The sequence below is a fragment of the Ranitomeya variabilis genome, chromosome 8 (genome assembly GCF_051348905.1).
Source record: "Ranitomeya variabilis isolate aRanVar5 chromosome 8, aRanVar5.hap1, whole genome shotgun sequence".
In the NCBI taxonomy this organism is placed as follows: domain Eukaryota; kingdom Metazoa; phylum Chordata; class Amphibia; order Anura; family Dendrobatidae; genus Ranitomeya; species Ranitomeya variabilis.
In genome coordinates this window covers 104,233,406-104,257,283 of record NC_135239.1, presented here as the reverse complement: position 1 = coordinate 104,257,283, position 23,878 = coordinate 104,233,406, and the positions used below count along the sequence as shown (strand labels likewise).

General features: G+C 40.7%; 1 protein-coding gene across 1 annotated transcript in view; it reads right to left on the bottom strand.

Annotated features, from left to right (window-relative positions):
* HMCN1 (hemicentin 1) overlaps positions 1–23,878 on the bottom strand; it is a 768,245-nt gene that overhangs the window by 575,357 nt on the left and 169,010 nt on the right. The window contains exons 23-28 of the mRNA XM_077275842.1: positions 22,904–23,031; positions 21,419–21,679; positions 21,241–21,336; positions 14,996–15,190; positions 9,685–9,815; positions 6,871–7,012 (exon numbers count right to left, since the gene is read on the bottom strand). Of these exons, the coding sequence (XP_077131957.1) occupies positions 6,871–7,012; positions 9,685–9,815; positions 14,996–15,190; positions 21,241–21,336; positions 21,419–21,679; positions 22,904–23,031 (953 nt within the window). The remainder of the gene's footprint in view (positions 1–6,870; positions 7,013–9,684; positions 9,816–14,995; positions 15,191–21,240; positions 21,337–21,418; positions 21,680–22,903; positions 23,032–23,878) is intronic.

Genomic DNA, 23,878 nt, shown 5'->3' with positions numbered 1-23,878 from the left:
TTTTATGGACTGATGAAATGAGAGTGACTCTTGATGGGCCAGATAGATGGGCCACAGGCTGTATCAGTAAAGGGCAGAGAGCTCCATTCCGACTCAGACCCCAGCAAGGTGGAGGTGGGGTACTGGAATGGGCTGGTATCATCAAAGATGAACTTGTGGGACCTTTTCGGGTTGAAGATGGAGTGAAGCTCAACTCCCAGACCTACTGCCACTTTCTGGAAGACAACTTTTTCAAGCAGTGGTACAGGAACAAGTCGGTATCGTTCAAGAAAAACATGATTTTCATGCAGGACAATGCTCCATCACAAGCCTCCAACTACTCCACAGCGTGGATGGCCAGTAAAGGTCTCAAAGAAGAAAAAATAATGACATGGCTCCCTTGTTCACCTGATCTGAACTCCATAGAGAACCTGTAGTCCCTCATAAAATGCGAGATCTACAGGGAGGGAAAACAGTACACCTCTGGGAACAGTGTCTGGGAGGCTGTGGTGGTTGCTGCATTGCGTGCAATGTTGATCGTAAGCAGATCAAGCAACTGACAGAATCTATGGATGGAAGGCTGTTGAGTGTCATCATAAAGAACGGTGGCTATATTGGTCACTAATTTTTTGGGGTTTTGTTTTTGCATGTCAGAAATGTTTATTTCTAAATTTTATGCAGTTATATTGGTTTACCTGGTGAAAATAAACAAGTGAGATGGGAATATATTTGGTTTTTATTAAGTTGCCTAATAATTCTGCACAGTAATAGTTACCTGCGCAAACAGATATCCTCCTAAGATAGCCAAATCTAAAAAAAAAAACCACTCCAACTTCCAAAAATATTAAGCTTTGATATTTTTGAGTCTTTTGGGTTGATTGAAAACATAGTTGTTGATCAATAATAAAAATAATCCTCTAAAATACAACGTGCCTAATAATTCTGCACACGGTGTATAGCTTACCGAATAAGCAGGGACCCGATCAAATTCACTCATCTCTAGTGTTGAGCGATACCTTCCGATATTTGAAAGTATCGGTATCGGATTGGATCGGCCGATATCCAAAAAATATCGGATATCGCCGATACCGATACCCGATACCAATACAAGTCAATGGGACACAAATATCGGAAGTGATCCTGGATGGTTCCCAGGGTCTGAAGGAGAGGAAACTCTCCTTCAGGCCCTGGGATCCATATTCATGTAAAAAATAAAGAATAAAAAAAAAAAATATGGATATACCGTATATACTCGAGTATAAGCCGAGATTTTCAGCCCACTTTTTTGGGCTGAAATTGCCCCTCTCGGCTTATACTCGAGTCATACCGGGGGTCGGCAGGGGAGGGGGAGCGGGGGCTGTCTAAAAATACTCACCTAGTCCAGGCGCGGTCCCTGCTTCCCCGGCGCCGGCAGCAGCAGCAGCTTCAGCTTCTTCCTGTACTCAGCGGTCATATGGTCCCGCTCATTACAGTAAATGAATATTCGGCTCCACCTCCCATAGGGGTGGAGCCGCCTATTCATTACTGTAATCAGCGGGACCATGTGACCGCTGAGTACAGGATGAAGTGCTGCGGCGTCGGGGAAGCAGGATCTACACAGCGGCAGGACCAGGTGAGTATACGGGGAGGGGAGCGCAGTGCTGTGCGATAGTCACCTGCTCCTCGTTCCGGGTGCCGATCTGTCTCCAGCAGTGACGCTGATGTCAGAGGGCTCAGTGACGTGGTCAGTGCGCGTCCTCTGCTGAACGTCAGTGCTGGGGACAGATCGGCGCCCGGAACAAGGAGAGGTGACTATTGAAAGTGCGGGGGCCTGAGCGACGGAGAGGTGAGTATGTGATTTATTTTTTTTATCGCAGCAAATGGGGCAAGTGTCTGTATGGAGCATCTATGGGGCCATAACGTTCCTGCAGCACAATATGGGGCCATAACATTCCTGCAGCACTATATGGGGCCATAATGTTCCTGCAGCACAATATGGGGCCATAACGTTCCTGGAGCACTATATGGGGCCATAACGTTCCTAGAGCACTATATGGGGCCATAACATTCCTGCAGCACTATATGGGGCCATAACATTCCTGCAGCACTATATGGGGCCATAACATTCCTGCAGCACTATATGGGGCCATAACGTTCCTGGAGCACTATATGGGGCCATAACATTCCTGCAGCACTATATGGGGCCATAACATTCCTGCAGCACTATATGGGGCCATAACATTCCTGCAGCACTATATGGGGCCATAACGTTCCTGCAGCACTATATGGGGCCATAACATTCCTGCAGCACTATATGGGGCCATAACATTCCTGCAGCACTATATGGGGCCATAACATTCCTGCAGCACTATATGGGGCCATAACGTTCCTGCAGCACTATATGGGGCCATAACATTCCTGCAGCACTATATGGGGCCATAACATTCCTGCAGCACTATATGGGGCCATAACATTCCTGCAGCACTATATGGGGCCATAACATTCCTGCAGCACTATATGGGGCCATAACATTCCTGCAGCACTATATGGGGCCATATCATTCCTGCAGCACTATATGGGGCCATAACGTTCCTGCAGCACTATATGGGGCCATAACATTCCTGCAGCACTATATGGGGCCATAACATTCCTGCAGCACTATATGGGGCCATAACATTCCTGCAGCACTATATGGGGGCCATAACGTTCCTGCAGCACTATATGGGGCCATAACATTCCTGCAGCACTATATGGGGCCATAACATTCCTGCAGCACTATATGGGGCCATAACATTCCTGCAGCACTATATGGGGCCATAACATTCCTGCAGCACTATATGGGGGCCATAACGTTCCTGCAGCACTATATGGGGCCATAACATTCCTGCAGCACTATATGGGGCCATAACATTCCTGCAGCACTATATGGGGCCATAACGTTTCTGCAGCACTATATGGGGCCATAATGTTTCTGCAGCACTATATGGGGCCATAACGCTTCTGCAGCACTATATAGGGGCATAATGTTTGTGCAGCACTATATGGGGCAAGTGTCTGTATGGGGCCATAATTAACGTTTGTAGGGCACTACGGCATATGGGGCAAGTGTCTGTATGGAGCATCTTATAGGGCCATAACGTTTGTGCAGCACTATAAGGGGCAAATATCTTTATAGAGCATCTTATGGGGCCATAATCAGCATTTGTGCAGCATTATATTGGGCAAATGTGTCTATGGAGCATCTTATGGGGCCTTTATTAACCTTTATGCAGGATTATATGGGGCATATTTTAAAATGGAACATCTTATGGGGCCATAATGAACAGTATGGAGCATTATATGGGGCTCCTGATTCAATATAGATATTCAAAGACACTTAACCTACTGATGTCTCAATTAATTTTACTTTTATTGGTATCTATTATTACTTTTGACATTTACCGGTAGCTGCTGCATTTTCCCCCCTAGGCTTATACTCGAGTCAATAAGTTTTCCCAGTTTTTTGTGGCAAAATTAGGGGGGTCGGCTTATACTCGGGTCAGCTTATACTCGAGTATATACGGTACTCACCCTCGGACGAGCCCTGGCTGTCACCGCTGCAAGCGTCTGCCTCCGTTCCTAAGAATGCAGACTGAAGGACCTTCGATGACGCTCACGCGACCAATCACAAGCCGCGACGTCATCGCAGGTCCTACACTCACTGCATTCTTAGGAACGGAGGCTGCCGGTTGCACCGCTGAGGTCCAGGGGCCGTCCGAGGGTGAGTATATCCATATTTTTAATTTTTATTGTTTATTTTTTACATGAATATGGATCCCAGGGCCTGAAGGAGAGTCTCCTCTCCTCCAGACCCTGGGAACCATACGCACCGCACAAGCCTGGGAGCTTATAGGAACTTCCGATTCCGATTTTCGATATCACAAAAATATCGGAACTCGGAATCGGAATTCCGATACAGCGAATATCGGCCAATACCCGATATTTGCAGTATCGGAATGCTCAACACTACTCATCTCTAATCAGGACTTCCCTATGCTCATCTCAGACTAGATGTCTCCAGTATGTCAAGTGCCTCATCAGCTCATTCACTTAGCACAAAAGTATATCTCTTAGTGAGGTTCTTCTACTCTACCTACCCACACTATGCCACAGAGTTTCATAATGCTTATGTCTAGTGTTGAGCAATACCGTCCGATACTTGAAAGTATCGGTATCGGAAAGTATCGGCCGATACCGGCAAAGTATCGGATCTAATCCAATACCGATACCCGATACCAATACAAGTCAATGGGACTCATGTATCGGACGGTATCCCTGATGGTTCCCAGGGTCTGAAGGAGAGGAAACTCTCCTTCAGGCCCTGGGAACCATATTAATGTGTAAAATAAAGAATTAAAATAAAAAATATTGCTATACTCACCTCTCCGACGCAGCCTGCACCTTATCGAGGGAACCGGCAGCGTTGTTTGCTTAAAATTCGCGCTTTAACTTCCTTACGTGAAGTCCCGGCTTGTGATTGGTCGCGCGCCGCCCATGTGGCGCGCGTGTCCTGCCTCCCGTGACGTCACGGCTTGTGATTGGTCGCGTCGCCCATGTGACCGCGACGCGACCAATCACAAGCCAGAACGTAATTTTAAAATCCTGAAGGACCTAAAATTACGTCACGGCTTGCTGTGATTGGTCGCGTCGCGGCCACATGGGCGGCGCGCGACCAATCACAAGCCGGGACTTCACATAAGGAAGTTAAAGCGCGAATTTTAAGCAAACAACGCTGCCGGTTCCCTCGGTAAGGTGCAGGCTGCGTCGGAGAGGTGAGTATAGCAATATTTTTTATTTTAATTCTTTATTTTACACATTAATGTTGTTTCGATACCGATACCCGATACCACAAAAGTATCGGATCTCGGTATCGGAATTCCGATACAGCAAATATCGGCCGATACCCGATACTTGCGGTATCGGAATGCTCAACACTACTTATGTCACATCAAAGTAGAGATCTCTGTACAATTACCTTCCAGAGACTGTCAGCTCCTACTCCAGCAAGTTGGCATGCATAAAACTAAACAAGTTCATGGACTTTGTGGGTTGCACAAATCATAACAAGTCAGCATAAGAACAGCAATAACACATTTCCTAAAAGGAACCTGTCGTGTAAAATAGTGCTATTAACCTGTAAATATGGGGTTAATCGGCAGGTTTATGGCATTCAGTGCAACCACACTGAGAGACCCTCTGCCGGGAGGAAATTAATGTTTCGGCCTCCAGTCATAGGGTTTAATTTACAACTCAGCGCATAGAGAGCAGTGGATGTAACCACACCCGTGGCACTGACTGAAAGCCAACCAACCCTAATGCTGATCCTGCTGTCAGTCTCTATATACAGAGCGGTGAGTGAAGTCGTATTGGCACTACCCCTACGACTGGAAACCGAACAGCCAGGGAATAAAGTTAACTTCCTCCCGGCAGCGAGTCTCTCAGTGCTGGCGCCGCACGGTATCAAAACGCTATTAACCTGCAGATTAACCTCATATCTGCAGGTTAATAGTGTTATTTTATACGACAGGTTCCTTCAAAGAGAATGTAAAACCTATAATATTTTGTTGTAATTAAAAAAAACATACTGATATTCTTTTCTTTGCAATCTATCTGTATTATCTTATTGCAGATTATTATATTCTTTTTCTTTGTAAATGATTATGGTGGCCGTTATCTTGCCTGAGCTTCTGTTAACAGTATTTAGAAATATGTTACTGCAGCCACATGTACCATACACAGCAATAGACAAGCTACTTGACTCCTGTAAAAAATGTACCGTAAATGCCATTGATTAGGGAAGGCGAGGAGCTGAGCAGGTGCATTCTGTGTCATCTAGATGTAGATGTTATACTACTACCTGTTATGATAATTATATACTGTACCTATTGGAAAAAGCTATTTCTAGAAGAGCACAGAATTTATACCAGCTATGCTCCTGCTGATACTGCCGGGGCCAGACAGAGCTCTGTCTGCCAACCCAGTGACAGATAAGACGCTATGGAAAGCAGAGGTTTGACCATGGATATACCGAAGCCTATGAGATCTTTGTAGACACAGAGCATAGTAGGCTGCTCATTGTTATATAACTGGAAGATTAAAGTAAGACACAGCACTACTAGTTGTGCAGTGTATTGGCGAAGAGATCAAAGGATCACGTGTACAAATCTTTTTGTGGGACTAAAAAAAATTGTAAAAAAGAAGAAAAATGTTGTTTGGCACTTAAACCTCAACCACAATAAAAATGCCAATTTCCCAATAATGCAAATGTATACAAATAAAGCTGTCAGTCACTGACAGGACCAACCACTGGACCGAAAATCACAGAAAGAGCAGAGGATTAAATGATTAAAACACCAGTTATACTCAATCTATCCTCACAAAACCGTATATCAATGTACTCAGCTCCCCCTGCTCTATAATAGGATGACTGGAGATTGAAAGGCATTTTCCATGTGACAGGTTCCCTTTAATAGAAAAAAGTAAGCACTCCAAAAAATGGCACATATCGCCTGATTATTTATCCTGCAATATAAATGGTGGAAAAATATGAAAACTAATGCCAGAGTTGTTATTTTTGTTCATCCCACCTGAAAAACATGGAATAAAAGGAAATAAGGGTGAACCAAGAGCCATATGTATCCCGTAATTGTACCAATATCAAGTACAGGTCTTTCCACACAAAAAACAAACCTTCACATAGCTCTGTAATTAGAAAAATCAAAAATATATGATGACCATGAAAAATATTTTACGAAGTATTATGTCAGTGGTTGAATGTGGGTTACGAGTGGTTCAAGTTTCTTACAAACACCTTGATTGGGCAGAGAATGCACTTAACCTCTAGATGCAGAGAATACAACCTACGTAACTTACCAAGAAGGTTTACATAGAACTGCTTCTCGGCGCTCCCTGCAATGTTACTGGCTATACATGTGAAGTATCCTGATTCAGTAGTCTTCAGAACCTTCATTATTTTTCCTTTATCAAGCATGAAAATATTATTAGTCTCAACAACCTAAAAGAAAAGAACAATTATGTATTAGCAAATGATAATGGGAAAACATGTCCTACTTAACATTTAAGAGAATATTGGAAAATCATATCTATCTGCACAAATTTAGTTTGTTATTCCAAAACCATGTGCTTGGAACGAGTTTATGGTAGATCAAGCTTTTCAACAAGTAAGGTATGGTACTCGACTTGGTTTTGTCCAAAACTTCTAGCCTTCTTTATTAGACTACAAAACTAACCACTGAGCCACCGTGCTGCCACAGCTCTCATTAATGTAATTTTATGACGGGGTAAATGCCTGGCTTTCCACGGCTTCCCCTTGCAAAATCATCTATGTCACCACCCCTGCTACAACCTGAAATCACAAACATTTTATGGTAAGTTTTCCTTTCACCAGAACCAAGGCTCACATTATATTAGTGATCAAATGTAAACAATTACAATAATGATCTTTGTAAATGTTTTTAGTTTACATGGGAGTGTGTGGTAGGTAGCTCCATGATGCCAATTATGTAGGAAACTCAGAATCATATGACTTTGCCCTTATTACTACATGGACTTGTAAATATAAGATGACCTTGATGTGGTCAAGCACACTAATCAGAAGGATTACTGGACATTTTACATGCTTGAAAATGCCATGAAATATGAAAACTGAAGATACATAAGTTTACAGTTTGTCATAGTAACAGATACAGTGGCATGTAAAAGTTTGGGTACCCCTGGTCAAAATTAATGTTATTGTGAACAATTAAGCAAGTTAAAGGTGAAATTATCTCTAAAAAGACTAAAGTATTTTAGGCAAAAATATATATATCATCTTTTTTTCATTTAAAAAATTAAGAATAGGGAAAATGGGCCAATGCAAAACTTTGGACACCCTTGGACATTTGTGTGCTTAGATAGCTTTGACCAAGGTTTCAGACCTTAAGTAGCCTGTGTAGTGCGGTGGTATTCACACCGTGCGGTAATGAGGCAGTGACCCAGTAAAGTTCAACGCAAATGTATTTAGGGTATGTCCACACATTGCGGATCTTGCTGCGGATCCGCAGCGGATTGGCCGCTGCGGATTCGCAGCAGTTTTCCATGAGATTACAGTATGGTTTACCTGCGGATTTACCAAAATCAGTGCGAAAAAATCCACATAACTTTCTGCAACATGTGCACATACTCTTACTGTCCAAAAACTCACAACTTAAAGGCAAAACGGTATCCTCCAGATCGCAGCTGGGGCACCAAAACAGTCCGTCTCCAAAACCTGTTGCTGTAGGCAACTGCACCACCATGTCACGCTGAATGGGCACCAGGCATTTAGCTTCCCTTGGCTCTGTGTTGACTTCACACAAACGGGATGTTGCAGAGCCAACCGCTCTGAAGCTTGCAAACACTGACACACCCAACCCTTTGCCGCAGGGTTTTTAAATGGGATCTGTGGCCATGGGCCACTTGTAAGACCTGGCTGGAGGGTGTAAACCGCACCAGTACCATCCTGTAGTTCACTCCAAAAATAAAAGCCCATGCAGTATTTTCTTAAATCTGCCTTGGCCAAATAGCTTGACCAAGTCCAAACTTACTTTTATTCTGCACTGCAGCCACAGCTCAGTCTGTGATTGCAATGCACTCCAGCAGGCTCAATACGCTTCTGTACTCATTCTGGGGGATACATACCGTCCCTTGCATATAATTCCCCTCACTGCCTCACACCTGTTAGGGTTATGGCTTGTTCACTATCATCGTTAGGAAAGGCCAGGTGAAGGTGATGCAAATTTCCCAGCTTCAAAAAACCCAGCCTCCCCTAATCTTGTGCCAAAAAACATCAGCCATGAGTTCTTCTAGGCAGCTGCCTAGCACTCTGAAAATGAAAATGGTGGAGGCCCACAAAGCAGGAGAAGGCTATTAGACAATAGCAAAGTGTTTTCAAGTTGCCCTTTCCTCCGTTCGAAATGTAATTAAGAAATGGCAGTTAACAAGAACAGTGGAGAGCAAGACAAGGTCTGGAAGACCAAGTAAAATTTGAGTGAAAGCAGCTCACTAGATTGCTAGAGAGGCAAATCAGAACACCCGCATGACTGCAAAAGACCTTTAGAAAAATTCAGCAGACTCTGGAGTTGTGATACATTGTTCTATTGCTCAGAGACACCTGAACCAATATGGTTTTCATGGAAGAGTCATCAGAGGAAAACCTCTCCTGCATCCTCACCATAAAATTCAGCATCATAAGTATGAAAAATAATATTCAAACAAACATGATGCATTTTGGAAACAGTTTCTGTGGACTGATGAGGTTAAAATAGAATTGTTTGGCCACAATGATCAAAAGAATGTGTGAAGAAAAAAAAACATTTACAAGCTGTGATTCTTTCAAAAGGGGGTGTTACTAGCTACTAACAATGCAGGATGCCCAAAACTTTGCATTGGCCCATTTTCCTTTTTATATTCTTTTTTAAATGTAAATGATGCCAATATATATTTTTTGCCGTTAATACTACCAGGACTCTGGAATCCCAGGGAATCCAGAATCCTGACAAATACAAAGGAAATGAGTCATCTTTAACTTTGGGCCTTTTAGACTTGCTTAACTGTTCACAATAACACTACTTTTGACTAGGGGTACCCAAACTGTTACATGCCACTGTATGTCGTATAGGAAATTAGTTATATATAAGCCATATATACCTGGGTAGTTCCATTATACCACGTGATAAGTGGTGGTGGATTTCCTGTAGCATCACAATATAAGCTTACATCATGATTCAACAAAACAGAGATATTCATCAGTTTTTCCTTGTCTTTAATTACTGGGGGATCTGTAGAACAAAAGTATAGATAATTACAAACAGAAAAGGAGATTTTTCCTATAAATAATTAACAAAATATGTGCAAATTTGCAAAAGTAAGTGCATGTTTACACTGGTATATAATTACTGTGTTCTGTAAACTATTACTTCCATGTGTGAGAATGATTCACTGCAATGTTCTCCAGCATTTGAGTTCAATTAAAAACTTGGCAAACATTACTTCTTTAATGAGGACTTGAAAAGTGAGTAAGGGGCAGATGAAAGCAAATATAATATGTAATGCTCCAAATGTTACAGCACAATTCTAATAGTAAGGTGAGCTTTGGGCAGTTCTGCTATTAAATGTCACTTTGTCCATCAATTACAGTAATGTTACAATACACTTCCTACCAGCTTTCTTAGTTATGGTAAACTTCATTGGTATAGCTCATTAATCTGTACTGTGTGTTGGGCGGATTACAGTAATGGCTTTTGGCACAGCATCCCAGAACTGAGTCTTCATCGTAGACTGCCTCCATTGAAGTTCAAATGTGGAGTTATGTGGTGTGATCCTAAAATAAGTATGTCCCCTTATGTTGGTGAAACTGATAATAAGTCTTACCATTAAAGAATAAATCATGAGAGTTATTTAGGGTGACACACTGACATTCTTGGACATTGGGCAGATTTTCACACTTAATGAAGAGTTGATTGTGAAATCTGAGGTTAGCTAAATTTTGGCGAATGCTAAGAAAATTATTGTGGGCTCATTGATGACAAACTTTGTGCACAGACATGAATGCTGCTAAAATTCAAAGTCATCGTCATAGCTTCCTTTATTACAACTCAGAATTTTACCATTCTTCTGATATTCATAATGGAAATATATAAGTGATTTCCCTTTTCAATTGGATATATCTCTACACAGCCTGACACTGTTAGCATTGATTAGACTCTGATAAACTGTGAACTGGTAAGGCAAGATCCAGTTGTTAAAGGAGTTGTCAAGTTTTGTGGTGAGAGTCTGTAATTCTGAATCCTCACATCAGTGCGCACTGCACCCTGTCAGGTGGAAGCAATGGAAGCGGGTGGTAAAGTGACTGTAAGTGTGCGATTTGCATACATGTCGGTACTTGCCGAACAGATGTGCTCGGACTCATTTTATTCATTTTTATTGAGCGAGGCCACAAACTACTAGATGGAATGTGGCCGGAAGCACACAGTTTGCATAGTTGCAGTCACATGACTGTCCACTCTCGCCGCCACCATTGGAGAATCCGGACAGTGTGCAATTTGCATGCTGTGAGGATTCAGAAGTCTGCAGTTATATATGGTTTCTGTAGACTCTCATCCCAAACCTGATCAGCCCCTTTGATTTATCCATTCAAACATTGACATTTTCATACATTTCTATCTTATGACGATTAGAACAAAGAGATTAAACAAACGTAAGGAGAGCAGACAGATCCCCTTTAAGTAGAGATGATTGGATCAATCCACAGACAATGGAATAGAATTTATTGAGCTTTGCATGTGCACAGGTTTTCCCAAAATGACCTGCAACTATCACATCACATACTGTAGTCTAGCCTAACTTTTCAAAATGCATTTTCTCAGCCAGCATAAAAGAATAAGGCTGGCCAATCAGAGCCATTTTATGTTTTTTTTAGTCTGTGAATAATAATCCAAAGATTCAGTGAGATAAGGAACACACATACATACATACACATACATACAGCACGTAGCTTCATAGTCAGTGTGACTGTGAATTGATTGATCAATGAGATACTGCAGTAACAGCACCTCAATAACAGCAATTTTTTATTTAGTTTTCATTCACTGCAATTGCAAACTGGGAGGATAGTTGAATACCCTGGTCACTGGCAATTTATGTATGGAGAGATATGTATGATGAAGATTGCTAACTTCAGTGATATGAAACCAAGAAGTTTCTCTCCAGCATGTTATATACTGAGGGGTAAATTGTCCATGACAGGAATTAGTTTATTTGTTGGTAGCTGTAAGTGGTGGGTGATTCGGCAGGTAAAATATCCGGCCACTATATTTGGAGGCAAGAGAGCTCCAGAGATATGCAACTGTGCTGGACTGTATTGATTGTACTCTTAGCGGGCAGAGGGCAGATTCCTGCAGGCATATGGACTATGATATACATTATCTTTTTGTTTCCCGGAACGGCCATGTTTATTTAGGTGACCTCTGTACTGGTGTATGCCATGTTTTAAATAAACCAGCAGAAGCAATGTTACTGTGTCTACCTCTGTGAGCCGCTGAGTGAGTCACATTACCACTATACATATATATACATATATACAGTACAGACCAAAAGTTTGGACACACCTTCTCATTTAAAGATTTTTCTGTATTTTCATGACTATGAAAATTGTAAATTCACACTGAAGGCATCAAAACTAAGAATTAACACATGTGGAATTATATACTTAACAAAAAAGTGTGAAACAACTGAAAATATGTCTTATATTCTAGGTTCTTCAAAGTAGCCACCTTTTGCTTTGATGACTGCTTTGCACACTCTTGGCATTCTCTTGATGAGCTTCAAGAGGTAGTCACTGGAAATGGTCTTCCAACAATCTTGAAGGAGTTCCCAGAGATGCTTAGCACTTGTTGGCCCTTTTGCCTTCACTCTGCGGTCCAGCTCACCCCAAACCATCTCGATTGAGTTCAGGTCTGGTGGCTGTGGAGGCCAGGTCATCTGGCGTTGCACCCCATCATTCTCCTTCTTTGTCAAATATCCCTTACACAGCCTGGAGGCGTGTTTGGGGTCATTGTCCTGTTGAAAAATAAATGATGGTCCAACTAAATGCAAACTGGATGGAATAGCATGCCGCTGCAAGATGCTGTGGTAGCCATGTTGGTTCAGTATGCCTTCAATTTTGAATAAATCTCCAACAGTGTCACCAGCAAAGCACCCCCACACCATCACACCTCCTCCTCCATGCTTCACGGTGGGAACCAACCATGTAGAGTCCATCCGTTCACCTTTTCTGCGTCGCACAAAGACACGGTGGTTGGAACCAAAGATCTCAAATTTGGACACATCAGACCAAAGCACAAATTTCCAGTGGTCTAATGTCCATTCCTTGTGTTCTTTAGCCCAAACAAGTCTCTTCTGCTTGTTGCCTGTCCTTAGCAGTGGTTTCCTAGCAGCTATTTTACCATGAAGGTCTGCTGCACAAAGTCTCCTCTTAACAGTTGTTGTAGAGATGTGTCTGCTGCTAGAACTCTGTGTGACATTGACCTGGTCTCTAATCTGAGCTGCTGTTAACCTGCGATTTCTGAGGCTGGTGACTCGGTTAAACTTATCCTCAGAAGCAGAGGTGACTCTTGGTCTTCCTTTCCTGGGGCGGTCCTCTAGTTTCTTTGTAGCACTTGATGGTTTTTGCAACTGCACTTGGGGATGCTTTCAAAGTTTTCCCAATTTTTCAGACAGACTGACCTTCATTTCTTAAAGTAATGATGGCCACTCATTTTTTTTATGTAGCTGCTTTTTTCTTGCCATAATACAAATTCTAACAGTCTATTCAGTAGGACTATCAGCTGTGTATCCACCAGACTTCTGCTCAACACAACTGATGGTCCCAACCCCATTTATAGGGCAAGAAATCCCACTTATTAAACCTGACAGGGCACACCTGTGAAGTGAAAACCATTTCTGGTGACTACCTCTTGAAGATCATCAAGAGAATGCCAAGAGTGTGCAAAGCAGTCATCAAAGCAAAAGGTGGCTACTTTGAAGAACCTAGAATATAAGACATATTTTCAGTTGTTTCATACTTTTTTGCTAAGTATATAATTCCACATGTGTTAATTCATAGTTCTGATGCCTTCAGTGTGAATTTACAGTTTTGATAGTCATGAAAATACAGAAAAAATCTTTAAATGAGAAGGTGTGTCCAAACTTTTGGTCTGTACTGTGTATATATACAGTACATATACATACATACACATAATTTTCTATAAATCGCAAGTTTTCAGAATTCTGTAATATAAAATCAACTGGCATGCTCACGAAGTGAACGTGTTGTTAAACAGTTAAACATTTACTTTTTTTGCACACTTTGTTGTTGTAATAGTCTACTATTAGACCCATACATGCAACCCACATAAAGTTACCTGTTACTTGCTTTTGGGAAGTCAGACTAGCAAGCTTTTGTTGTCCCATTCTTTTTTTGGAGTGAAATTGGGGTGCATTTGTTTAAGCTTTTATGTAACAGACACGTTTACATTTTTTTAATACTTGTTCTAACCAATTTATGAACTATACACTATACATGATCACTCTACATTGTGTAGCCGTATTTTCATTTACATGCTGTATTTTTGGATTATGCAGCATTTTTGTTCAAAGGGGGAAAACTTTAAAAAAGGTTAAGCTTTTACAATAGTTTTAATAGAAAGTTCACCTTCCAACAAAACAATGACCCTAAGCACACAGCTAAAATAACAAAGGAGTGGCTTCAGAACAACTCTGTGACCATTCTTGACTGGCCCAGCCAGAGCCCTGACCTAAACCCAATTGAGCATCTCTGGAGTGACCTGAAAATGGCTGTCCACTAATGTTCATCATCCAATCTGACGGAACTGGAGATGATCTGCAAGGAACAATTGCAGAGGATCCCTAAATCCAGGTGAGAAAAACTTGTTGCATCATTCCCAAGAAGACTCATGGCTGTACTAGCTCAAAAAGGTGCTTCTACTCAATGCTGAGCAAAGGGTCTGAATAATTATGACCATGTGATATTTCAGTTTTTCTTTTTTAATAAATTTGCAAAAATTTCTACATTTCTGTTTTTTTCAGTCAAGATGGGGTGCAGAGTGTACATTAATGAGAAAAAAAATAAACCTTTTTGAAATTACCAAATGGCTGCAATGAAACAAAGAGTGAAAAATTTAAAGGGGTCTGAATACTTTTCGTACCCACTGTACATGTATTTTTCTTGGCAAGTAGAGGCTTTAAGATATTAAGCTTCATGGCAAATCTATTCTCCACAAATCTCTTGGAAAAAAATGGCAAAGCAGGCAAATTCAAATTTCTAATGGTTTAAACATCTCTACCTTTAAAATGTCTAGTATGTAGGACCCACTGTTGATTTTGTACCGAGTGAAAAATGCCAATTAACCATGACTCAATCTACAATAAAAACATTACTTAATGTAAAAATAATAATTACCATGGACTTTCAGGTTATATTTCTTCTCTGTCAGCCCTGCTTCATTTGTAGCCACACACTTGTACTCTCCACTGTCATAAGGTGTCAAGGAATTGATGATGAGCAATGTCCCATCCTTTGTAATGTTGATGCCAGGTTCTGTTCCTGTTAATTCCTTGTTATTATGTAACCATTTGATCACCGGTTTTGGAGTACCTTATTAAGACAATACAAGAATGTAATGGAATAATGTTACTTATTAACTTTAGAGAAATCCAGTAGAGGTCCAAAAAGTACAAAAGCTATGAACACCTTTGACATTTTAAAAAATAATTTTTATATCTTAGTGGATATTATTAGTTTAAAAAGTTGGAAAATGATTCATTCTGCAATTCTAATTCCTTTAGTTTCTGTTCATATTCCTAACCAGCTGAGGGAAAACCAACAGCTGGGGGCTGATATTAATATTCAGGGAAGGGGACAAGTTTCAAACTTTTGGATTTGGTTGAGTCCCTTCCAAAAAAATATGCTGTCTGTGAGAAGTAAGTTCCCGGGTTCGTATGTATCAGTTTGTGATAAGTACGCTTTCATGGCTCATATGGTTCAGTAGACTTTCATATCTGGAATAATTTCTCTGACATGTGAATTCATTTTATCTACAGCCTGTTATCTCTGCTGTGCCTGAGAACATAGATGCTTTTCACCATCTTCACACTTTGATCTGCAGTATACAACCCTTCTTCCCCTCTGCTGCTATTTAACACTAAGAGAAAGGAGGGTGAAAAGCAGAGTGAGAGGTCAGAGACAGAAGCAGAGCTCCCACCAATTTGTGTCATATTTTGAAGTCCAGTCAATGAATGGGTTACACAGATTACACAGCAGTGGCATGTTGGTATGATTTTTTTTTTGTTTTTTTTTAAAGACTATTTAGAAAGCTCAATGATGAAATATTGCAAAGGAGTAAGCAGTCTTTAAAACAATTTTTTTCCCTATATATTTCAACCTACAACATGCACAAACATGCTGGACTGGAAACACCTTAAAGTTTTCACCCTATTTAATATTATGTTATGTTAAAAAATTTTCACCTGTTTAAGTATGCTATAGCGCTTTTCATTTATGGGACGTGTCCTCATAGTTAAACCATCCAATGCTAAATTACTTATAATTAAGACTTTTATGCTATGATCTAGTTGCTGGCAAAATGGGGCTTTTTAGCAAATATATATCCATTATCTGACTAATTAATCATGTGAATCATTGTGAAAAACTCACAGGACAAGTAATGAAAAAACAAAACTATAACTCTTCAAACATGAGAATACATACACATGAGAACAAAACCTACGAGGAAACATAAGCTGTAAACACAACTGATTTCTCCTGTAAGGAGGCTATAACTCTCCCTATAGTAACCGGATCCCTTCATCACCATTTGGAGATTTGCAAAACACTGGAAATCTCTGGCATGGTCATTGCACCGTTGGATACAGTGGCGTTCTATGCTAAATGTTTCAAGATGAGGACCTACAAAAGAGTTGACTCCCAGAATAATCCCAAGTAGAATATTCTGTTCACTGCTATTTTTTTGCTCTCATTTGACGTATGCTCCGAGAAAGCTAGGCTGCTATGTTCTTTTACAATATAGGGATCCATAGTCTGTTACACTTCTGTACAGAAACACTGTGCAGTATATCTTTTAGTAGATTATTGTACTTGTTTTTATTATGTACACCCCTCCTCACATGTAAAGCGTATTAACCTAGGTAATGCATTCCAAAGAATCGGCGCAGCACGTGTAAAGTCTTGGAGACGGGAGTGGGAGGTTCTGATTATTGAGGATGCTAACCTGAGGTCATTAGCGGAGCGGAGGGCACGGGTAGGGTGGTAGACTGAGACCAGAGAGGAGATGTAGGGTGGTGCTGAGCCATGGAGTGTTTTGTGGATGAGGATAGTAGTTTTGTACTGGATTCTGGAGTGGATGGGTAGCCAATGTAATGACTGGCACAAGATAGAGGCATCGGTGCAACGGTTGGTGAGGAATATGATCCTGTCAGCAGATTCAGGACAGATTGGAGCAGGGAGAGTTTGGTAAGAGGGAGGCCGATTAGTAGAGAGTTACAATAGTCCAGACGAGAATGAATAAGCGAGACAGTAAGAGTTTTTGCAGAGTCGAAAGTAAGAAAAGGGCGAATTCTAGAAATATTTTTGAGATGCAGATAAGAAGAGCGAGCCAGTGATCGGGTGTGGGGAGTGAATGAAATCTCGGAATCAAGGATCACCCCAAGGCAGCGGGCATGTTGCTTGGGAGTAATGGTGGAACCACACACGGAGATGGCAATGTCAGGCAAAGGTAGGTTAGTAGAGGGAGAGAACACGAGGATTTCAGTTTTTGACAGGTTCAGTTTCAGATAGACTATTTCATTGACTAATGTATGCCACAGTATGTCCATACAGCGCCATATATCAGAAGTAAATGCAGGAAAATACTCTCAATATAATTCTCTGACAGAAGTCTGAGTCCTACTAAAAAAAGTTTACAACTAAAAGTAATCTCATATAGCCATTACGTGTGTGGCAAGTATTGCTTTCCTTGTAAGTTATAAGATCCAAGGATATCTGGAGTACTTTAATTACTTTATGTGCTTTTTCATTATCTGTGCTTTGCCATCATTGCACATGTGTGCACTGTGGCCTGTTGTAGGTACAGAGTGTCAGTGTTAGGGAATAAATGACAATATAATCTTATACAAGTCACGATGCCATGTTAATAAATATAAAGTTATGGATCTGATGACATACATTTAAAGGACATAAAGCTAAAAAGATCAATCACCAGTAATGAAAATACTTTCTTACTGAAAGAGCTGTGAAGTGGAAAGGTCTTGGTTGAAGCACAACATTGGATCCTTTCAACCAGTGTGGATACTTTCAAAAGTAATTATCTAATTCGATAAATTGAATTAACATTGATCTGGCTCCATAATGATATGTAATCCAAAAGGTATCATTTCTCCTTGCGGAGAGTGACTCCTCAAGTCTGACATGCCAAGGTGAGGAGAGTTTTAAGCCGCAACGCTCCCCCGGGAAATATGCAAATTATCTCTTCAGGAAGAGGACTACACTGTGTGCAGAATTATTAGGCAAGTTGTATTTTGATCACATGATACTTTTTATACATGTTGTCCTATTCCAAGCTGTTCAGGCTTGAGAGCCAAATACCAATTAAGGAAAATCAGGTGATGTGCATCTCTGTAATGAGGAGGGGTGTTGTCTAATGACATCAAAACCCTATATAAGGTGTGCTTAATTATTAGGCAACTTCCTTTCCTTTGGCAAAATGGGTCAGAAGAGAGATTTGACGGGCTCTGAAAAGTTCAAAACTGTGAGATGTCTTGTAGAGGGATGCAGCAGTCTTGAAATTGCCAAACGTTTGAAGCGTGATCACCGAACAATCAAGCGTTTCATGGCAAATAGCCAACAGGGTCTCAAGAAGCATGTTAGGCAAAAAAGGCGCAAAATAACTGCCCATGAACTGAGGAAAATCAAGCGTGAAGCTGACAAGATGCCATTTGCCACCAGTTGTGCCATATTTCAGAGCTGCAACGTTACTGGAGCAACAAAAAGCACAAGGTGTGCAATACTCAGGGACATGGCCAAGGTAGAGAAGGCTGAAAAACGACCACCTTTGAACAAGAAACATAAGATAAAACGTCAAGACTGGGCCAAGAAATATCTTAAGACTGACTTTTCAAAGGTTTTATGGACTGATGAAATGAGAGTGACTCTTGATGGGTCAGATGGATGGGCCAGAGGCTGGATAAGTAAAGGGCAGAGAGCTCCACTCCGACTCAGACACCAGCAAGGTGGAGGTGGGGTACTGGAATGGGCAGGTATCATCAAATATGAACTTGTGGAACCTTTTCGGGTTGAGGATAAAGTGAAGCTCAACTCCCAGACCTACTGCCAGTTTCTGGAAGACGACTTCTTCAAGCAGTGGTACAGGAAGAAGTCGGTATCGTTCAAGAAAAACATGATTTTAATGCAGGACAATGCTCCATCACATGCCTCCAACTACTCCACAGTGTGGCTGGCCAGTAAAGGTCTCAAAGAAGAAAAAATAATGACATGGCCCCCTTGTTCACCTGATCTGAACCCCATAGAGAAGATGTGGTCCCTCATAAAATGTGAGATCTACAGGGAGGGAAAACAGTACACCTCTCGGAACAGTGTCTGGGAGGCTGTGGTGGCTGCTGCACGCAATGTTGATCGTAAACAGATCAAGCAACTGACAGAATCTGTGGATGGAAGGCTGCTGAGTGTCACCATAAAGAAAGGTGGCCATATTGGTCACTAATTTTGGGGGGTTTTGTTTTTGCATGTCAGAAATGTTTATTTCTAAATTTTGTGCAGTTATATTGGTTTACCTGGTGAAAATAAACAAGTGAGATGGGAATATATTTCCGCCCTTTTCTCACCATGGAAACAACAAAAACCCTCACTGTCACCCTGATCCACTCCTGCCTGGACTACTGCAATGCTCTATTATTGGCCTCCCCCTCACGCGACTTTCCCCTCTCCAGTCCATCCTTAATGCAGCAGCCAGGGTCGTCCATCTGGCTAATAGTTACTCGGACCGCTCTTCGCCAGTCGTTACACTGGCTGCCCATTCATTACAGGACACAATTCAAACTTCTTGCTCTCACCCACAAAGCTCTCCACAGTGCGGCACCCCCTTACATCTCCTCCCTCATTTCTGTCTATCGGCCTAGCCGACCACTGCGCTCTGCAAACGACCTTCGACTAACCTCTGCACTAATCCGTACCTCCCACTCCCGACTCCAAGACTTCTCCCGTGCTGCGCCAATCCTCTGGAATGCTCTGCCCCAAGATATTAGGACCATCCACAATTTGCATAGTTTTAGGCGCTCGCTCAAAACACATTTGTTCAGAGCGGCCTACCACGTTCACTAATCAAACTAATTTTATATTTGTGTGTGTGTAGCCCATTCACTACTTCCATCTATCCCCCACCCCCTGAAGATGGCTGGACCATCATTGTAAATACATAATTGTAAATACACACCTGTGCTTTGTATCTCCCCCACCTCATTGTAGATTGTAAGCTCTCACGAGCAGGGGCGGCTTATTTCGCTTTAATTATTGTATTGTTAACCTTGTTACTTATGACTGTTGTGTTTGAAACTGTTAAACTGTAAAGTGCTGTGGAATATGTTGGCGCTATATAAATAAAGATTATTATTATTATTTTTATTAAGTTGCCTAATAATTCTGTACAGTAATAGTTACCTGCACAAACAGATATCCTCCTAAGATAGCCAAATCTAAAAAAAAAACCACTCCAACTTCCAAAAATATTAAGCTTTGTTATTTATGAGTCTTTTGGGTTGATTGAGAACATAGTTGTTGATCAATAATAAAAAATAATTCTCTAAAATACAACTTGCCTATTAATTCTGCACACAGTGTAGAACTCTAGCGCTGATGTAACGTGGCACTAATGGGGTGGTGCTCAAAGTAGGGTCCCAAACCGATTAATGTGAAAAAGAAACTTGGCACTAAACTTTACAAGAAATGAAGTAAACTTTTAGTGCAGTCAAAAGTAGTACAATATCCAGACCTTTCGGTCCACATAGATCTTCATCAGTGTACCGACTGCTTATGTGTGTGGAGTGAAAATAGTAGAAAACCGAGACCCAGTGTCTCCTTGGTATCCTCCAACTGGGGATCTTCCGATTCCTGCAGTAGCTAAGGAATTTAATAGTATCGCTCTGCTGTGGTTGAAGTGATCACTTCGACCACAGCAGAGCGATACTATTAAATTCTACTATTTTCACTTCACATACATAAGCAGTCGGTACACTGATGAAGGTCTATGTGGACCGAAACATCTGGATATTGTACTACTTATGACTGCATTAAAAGTTTACTTTGTTTCTTCTAAAGTTGAGTGCCAAGTTTCTAGAACTCTAGTGCCACCTATAGGACTTTCAGAGTTCTAGTACTCTTCCTCTCTGAAGAGACAATTTGCAATGACACTGTACGCAATGGACATGATTCCTACAGAGCAGGGTTATAGCGTAATGTCAAGCAGAAATATAATCTAACTACATTAAGGATTTCAATCATGCAAATAACATCAACAGAAAATACATATTGTTAACAAACAATTGAAAACATTTTTAACTAAATATTAATGAATTGTAAAGTAGTGCAACAAATGGAAAAAATCAACTGATTTGTACCTTTTGCTGGGCAAGGAAATGCAACCCATTGATTGGAAATCCTTTCTTGGTTTGTTTTATCATAAGGAGGTTCCAGGTTGGATAAAGAAGGAGGTGCTACAATGGAATAGTATAGCAAAAAGTCATTACAACTAAGAAAAAAGCTAATGATTAGTCATAATTGTCTTACTTGCTTTACCTCGAATCTCCACTGTTATGTTTGCATCGTCTTGGCCAATAATGTTTCTAGCAATGCATGTATACAGGCCTGCATCAGAAAGTTCTGCACTATCCACTCTGAATGTGGTGTCCTTTAGTTTTGCATTCAGTTCTAGGATTCTTCCATCTTTAAACCAGCTTGTTGTGGGTAGTGGTATGCCATTGCTTGAGCATGAGATTTCAAAACGTTGATGAACATTTGCTCTTATGACTTTCGGACCTCTTTGGATTTTTGGTGGGACTTAAGAATACAACATAAGGGCAGTTAAAAAGCATGAAATCCAACCAGTAAATATGGTAACAAAAACAATTAATTTCCCATAGTATTTCCTTTGGGACTGCTCTAGGACATCACAACATGCAAGCAATTACATGGGTAAGCTGGCTTTTTACCTGTTTACTTATATCTTCAGTCTAACCTGTGCCTTATTTTGCATTCCATACACTGACACTATACGTTGGTAGTACAATCTATTACCTAGTTAAGGGCATATGTGCAATATACTATCTAAGTTAGAGCAGGTTACTATATAGATATAACATTGGGTTATAGGACGTATATTACGGTAAATTTGCACTGAGCATTTTAGGTCATCATTACATATGAGGTGATCATGTTTTTGAAGGACAGCTTCCCCTGACCCTGTTTACAACATGTGCTGTGTTTATGTCCTTCACATCTAAACCTTTTTCTGTGTTTTTTTACCTGTTCTGTACACTTTGTGTGATATTTTTTATGCCCTATCATATCATAAATGTATCTAATTATTATTTTTGGACTTTAACTCTGTGATTTTGTTGGATCTACCCTACCCATCCTTGTATTGTAATTCCCTTTGCTATAATCAAAAGCAATTCACTGAAAACCAAATGTGCAACATACTACTGACAATAGGGGTCTGAACTTGTGGGATCTAATCACACAGGCAATCGTGTTATTGGCACCTTCCAAAAGATCATTTTGTGTGCATTTATAATACTGTTTAATATAATAATATAATACTGTTTATAATAATAAAGATTATTATTATTATTATTATTATTATTATTACTGAGCATCAATCAAGAGTGTGAGTGGAGGTTCCAACTGTGCTACCAATATATACCATCGTGGTCAGTCTGCATTGACCTTGTTTCAGAAAGTATGGCCTTTTTATAGCAGAAATAGATATTTCAGTATGTGATGCAGATTTAGAAATTACTTTTAGTCACTTTTTTAAGAAATTAGATACAATACAAAAACTAATGGTCAGCACTCAGCATAAACATTTCTCCTGTTAACAAAAAAAGAGAAAAGGAGAGAGAGCTCCCTAAATTCTACTGTATCTAACTTTTTTTCTCCACTTTTCAGCTTCCTCCTGTCCTCCCTGGCCCTGACTAATATATTTAATAAAAAGACTATAACAAAGCATAATTTTCAATGGTTAGATCAAGGGATTAATCAAGTTAAAGAAACAATACTTACCATAAACATTGAGTTTTACAGTCTGTGTTACATTTCCTGCTATATTGGTGGCGACGCAAGTATACATCCCGGTATCGGTGACCCTAGTTTCAAATATCTTCATTGAACCTGATGGAAGGATATTGTGCCTAAAACAGTCAGAACCATAAATTAAAATGTAATTTATACTATAAATTCTGTTCTCCAATTCAAAGTGTAGTACTATTTATTTATTTTGCTCACTTATACTCTGTTAGCCCCCTCACACTTCCATTTTTTATGTCCATATGTGGTCCGTTTTTATAAGGTGGTGTACACATGTCAGGTTTTTCACACAGACCGTGTGTCCATATGAAAAGCCTAAAGACATGTCCATTTTCTTCACACACTAAAGACGAAATGCATGTCGCACACATGCACACTGATGACACACAGATGACATCCATATGCGTGTGTCATCAGTGTGATACGTATCAGAATGAAAAGCTCTGGCAGCATGTTCCGGCATTTGGGAAAAGCAGTACAGTTAGAACTGTTCCCAGGCGCCTGGTGCTGAATCCAGCTCTCTTCATTTTCGCCTGGTCTCCCTGCTATCAGCAAGACAAAGCAAAGCTGATGGGAGCTGGTGTCAGCACCCACTGTTTGTGTATATCGTGTAATAAATAATTACACAAAAATAATGGCGTGGGGTCCCCCATCATTTTCCTAACTAGCTAAGGGAAAACCAACAGATGTGGGCTGATGTTAATAATCTGGGAAGGGGTCAGTAGCCATAACGGTTGCCAGGCTATTAATATCAGCTCTCAGCTGTTTGCTTAGCCTTTACTGGTTATTATAAGGGGGACCCCGACAAAAAATTATGTAGGGACCCACTATATTTATTGTACAAGAAAGAATAAAAAGACAGCTTTAGACTGATATTAATAGCCTTAGGAAGGGGCCATGGATATTGGACCCCTCACAATAAGAAAATCATCCCTCAGCCACCCCAGAAAT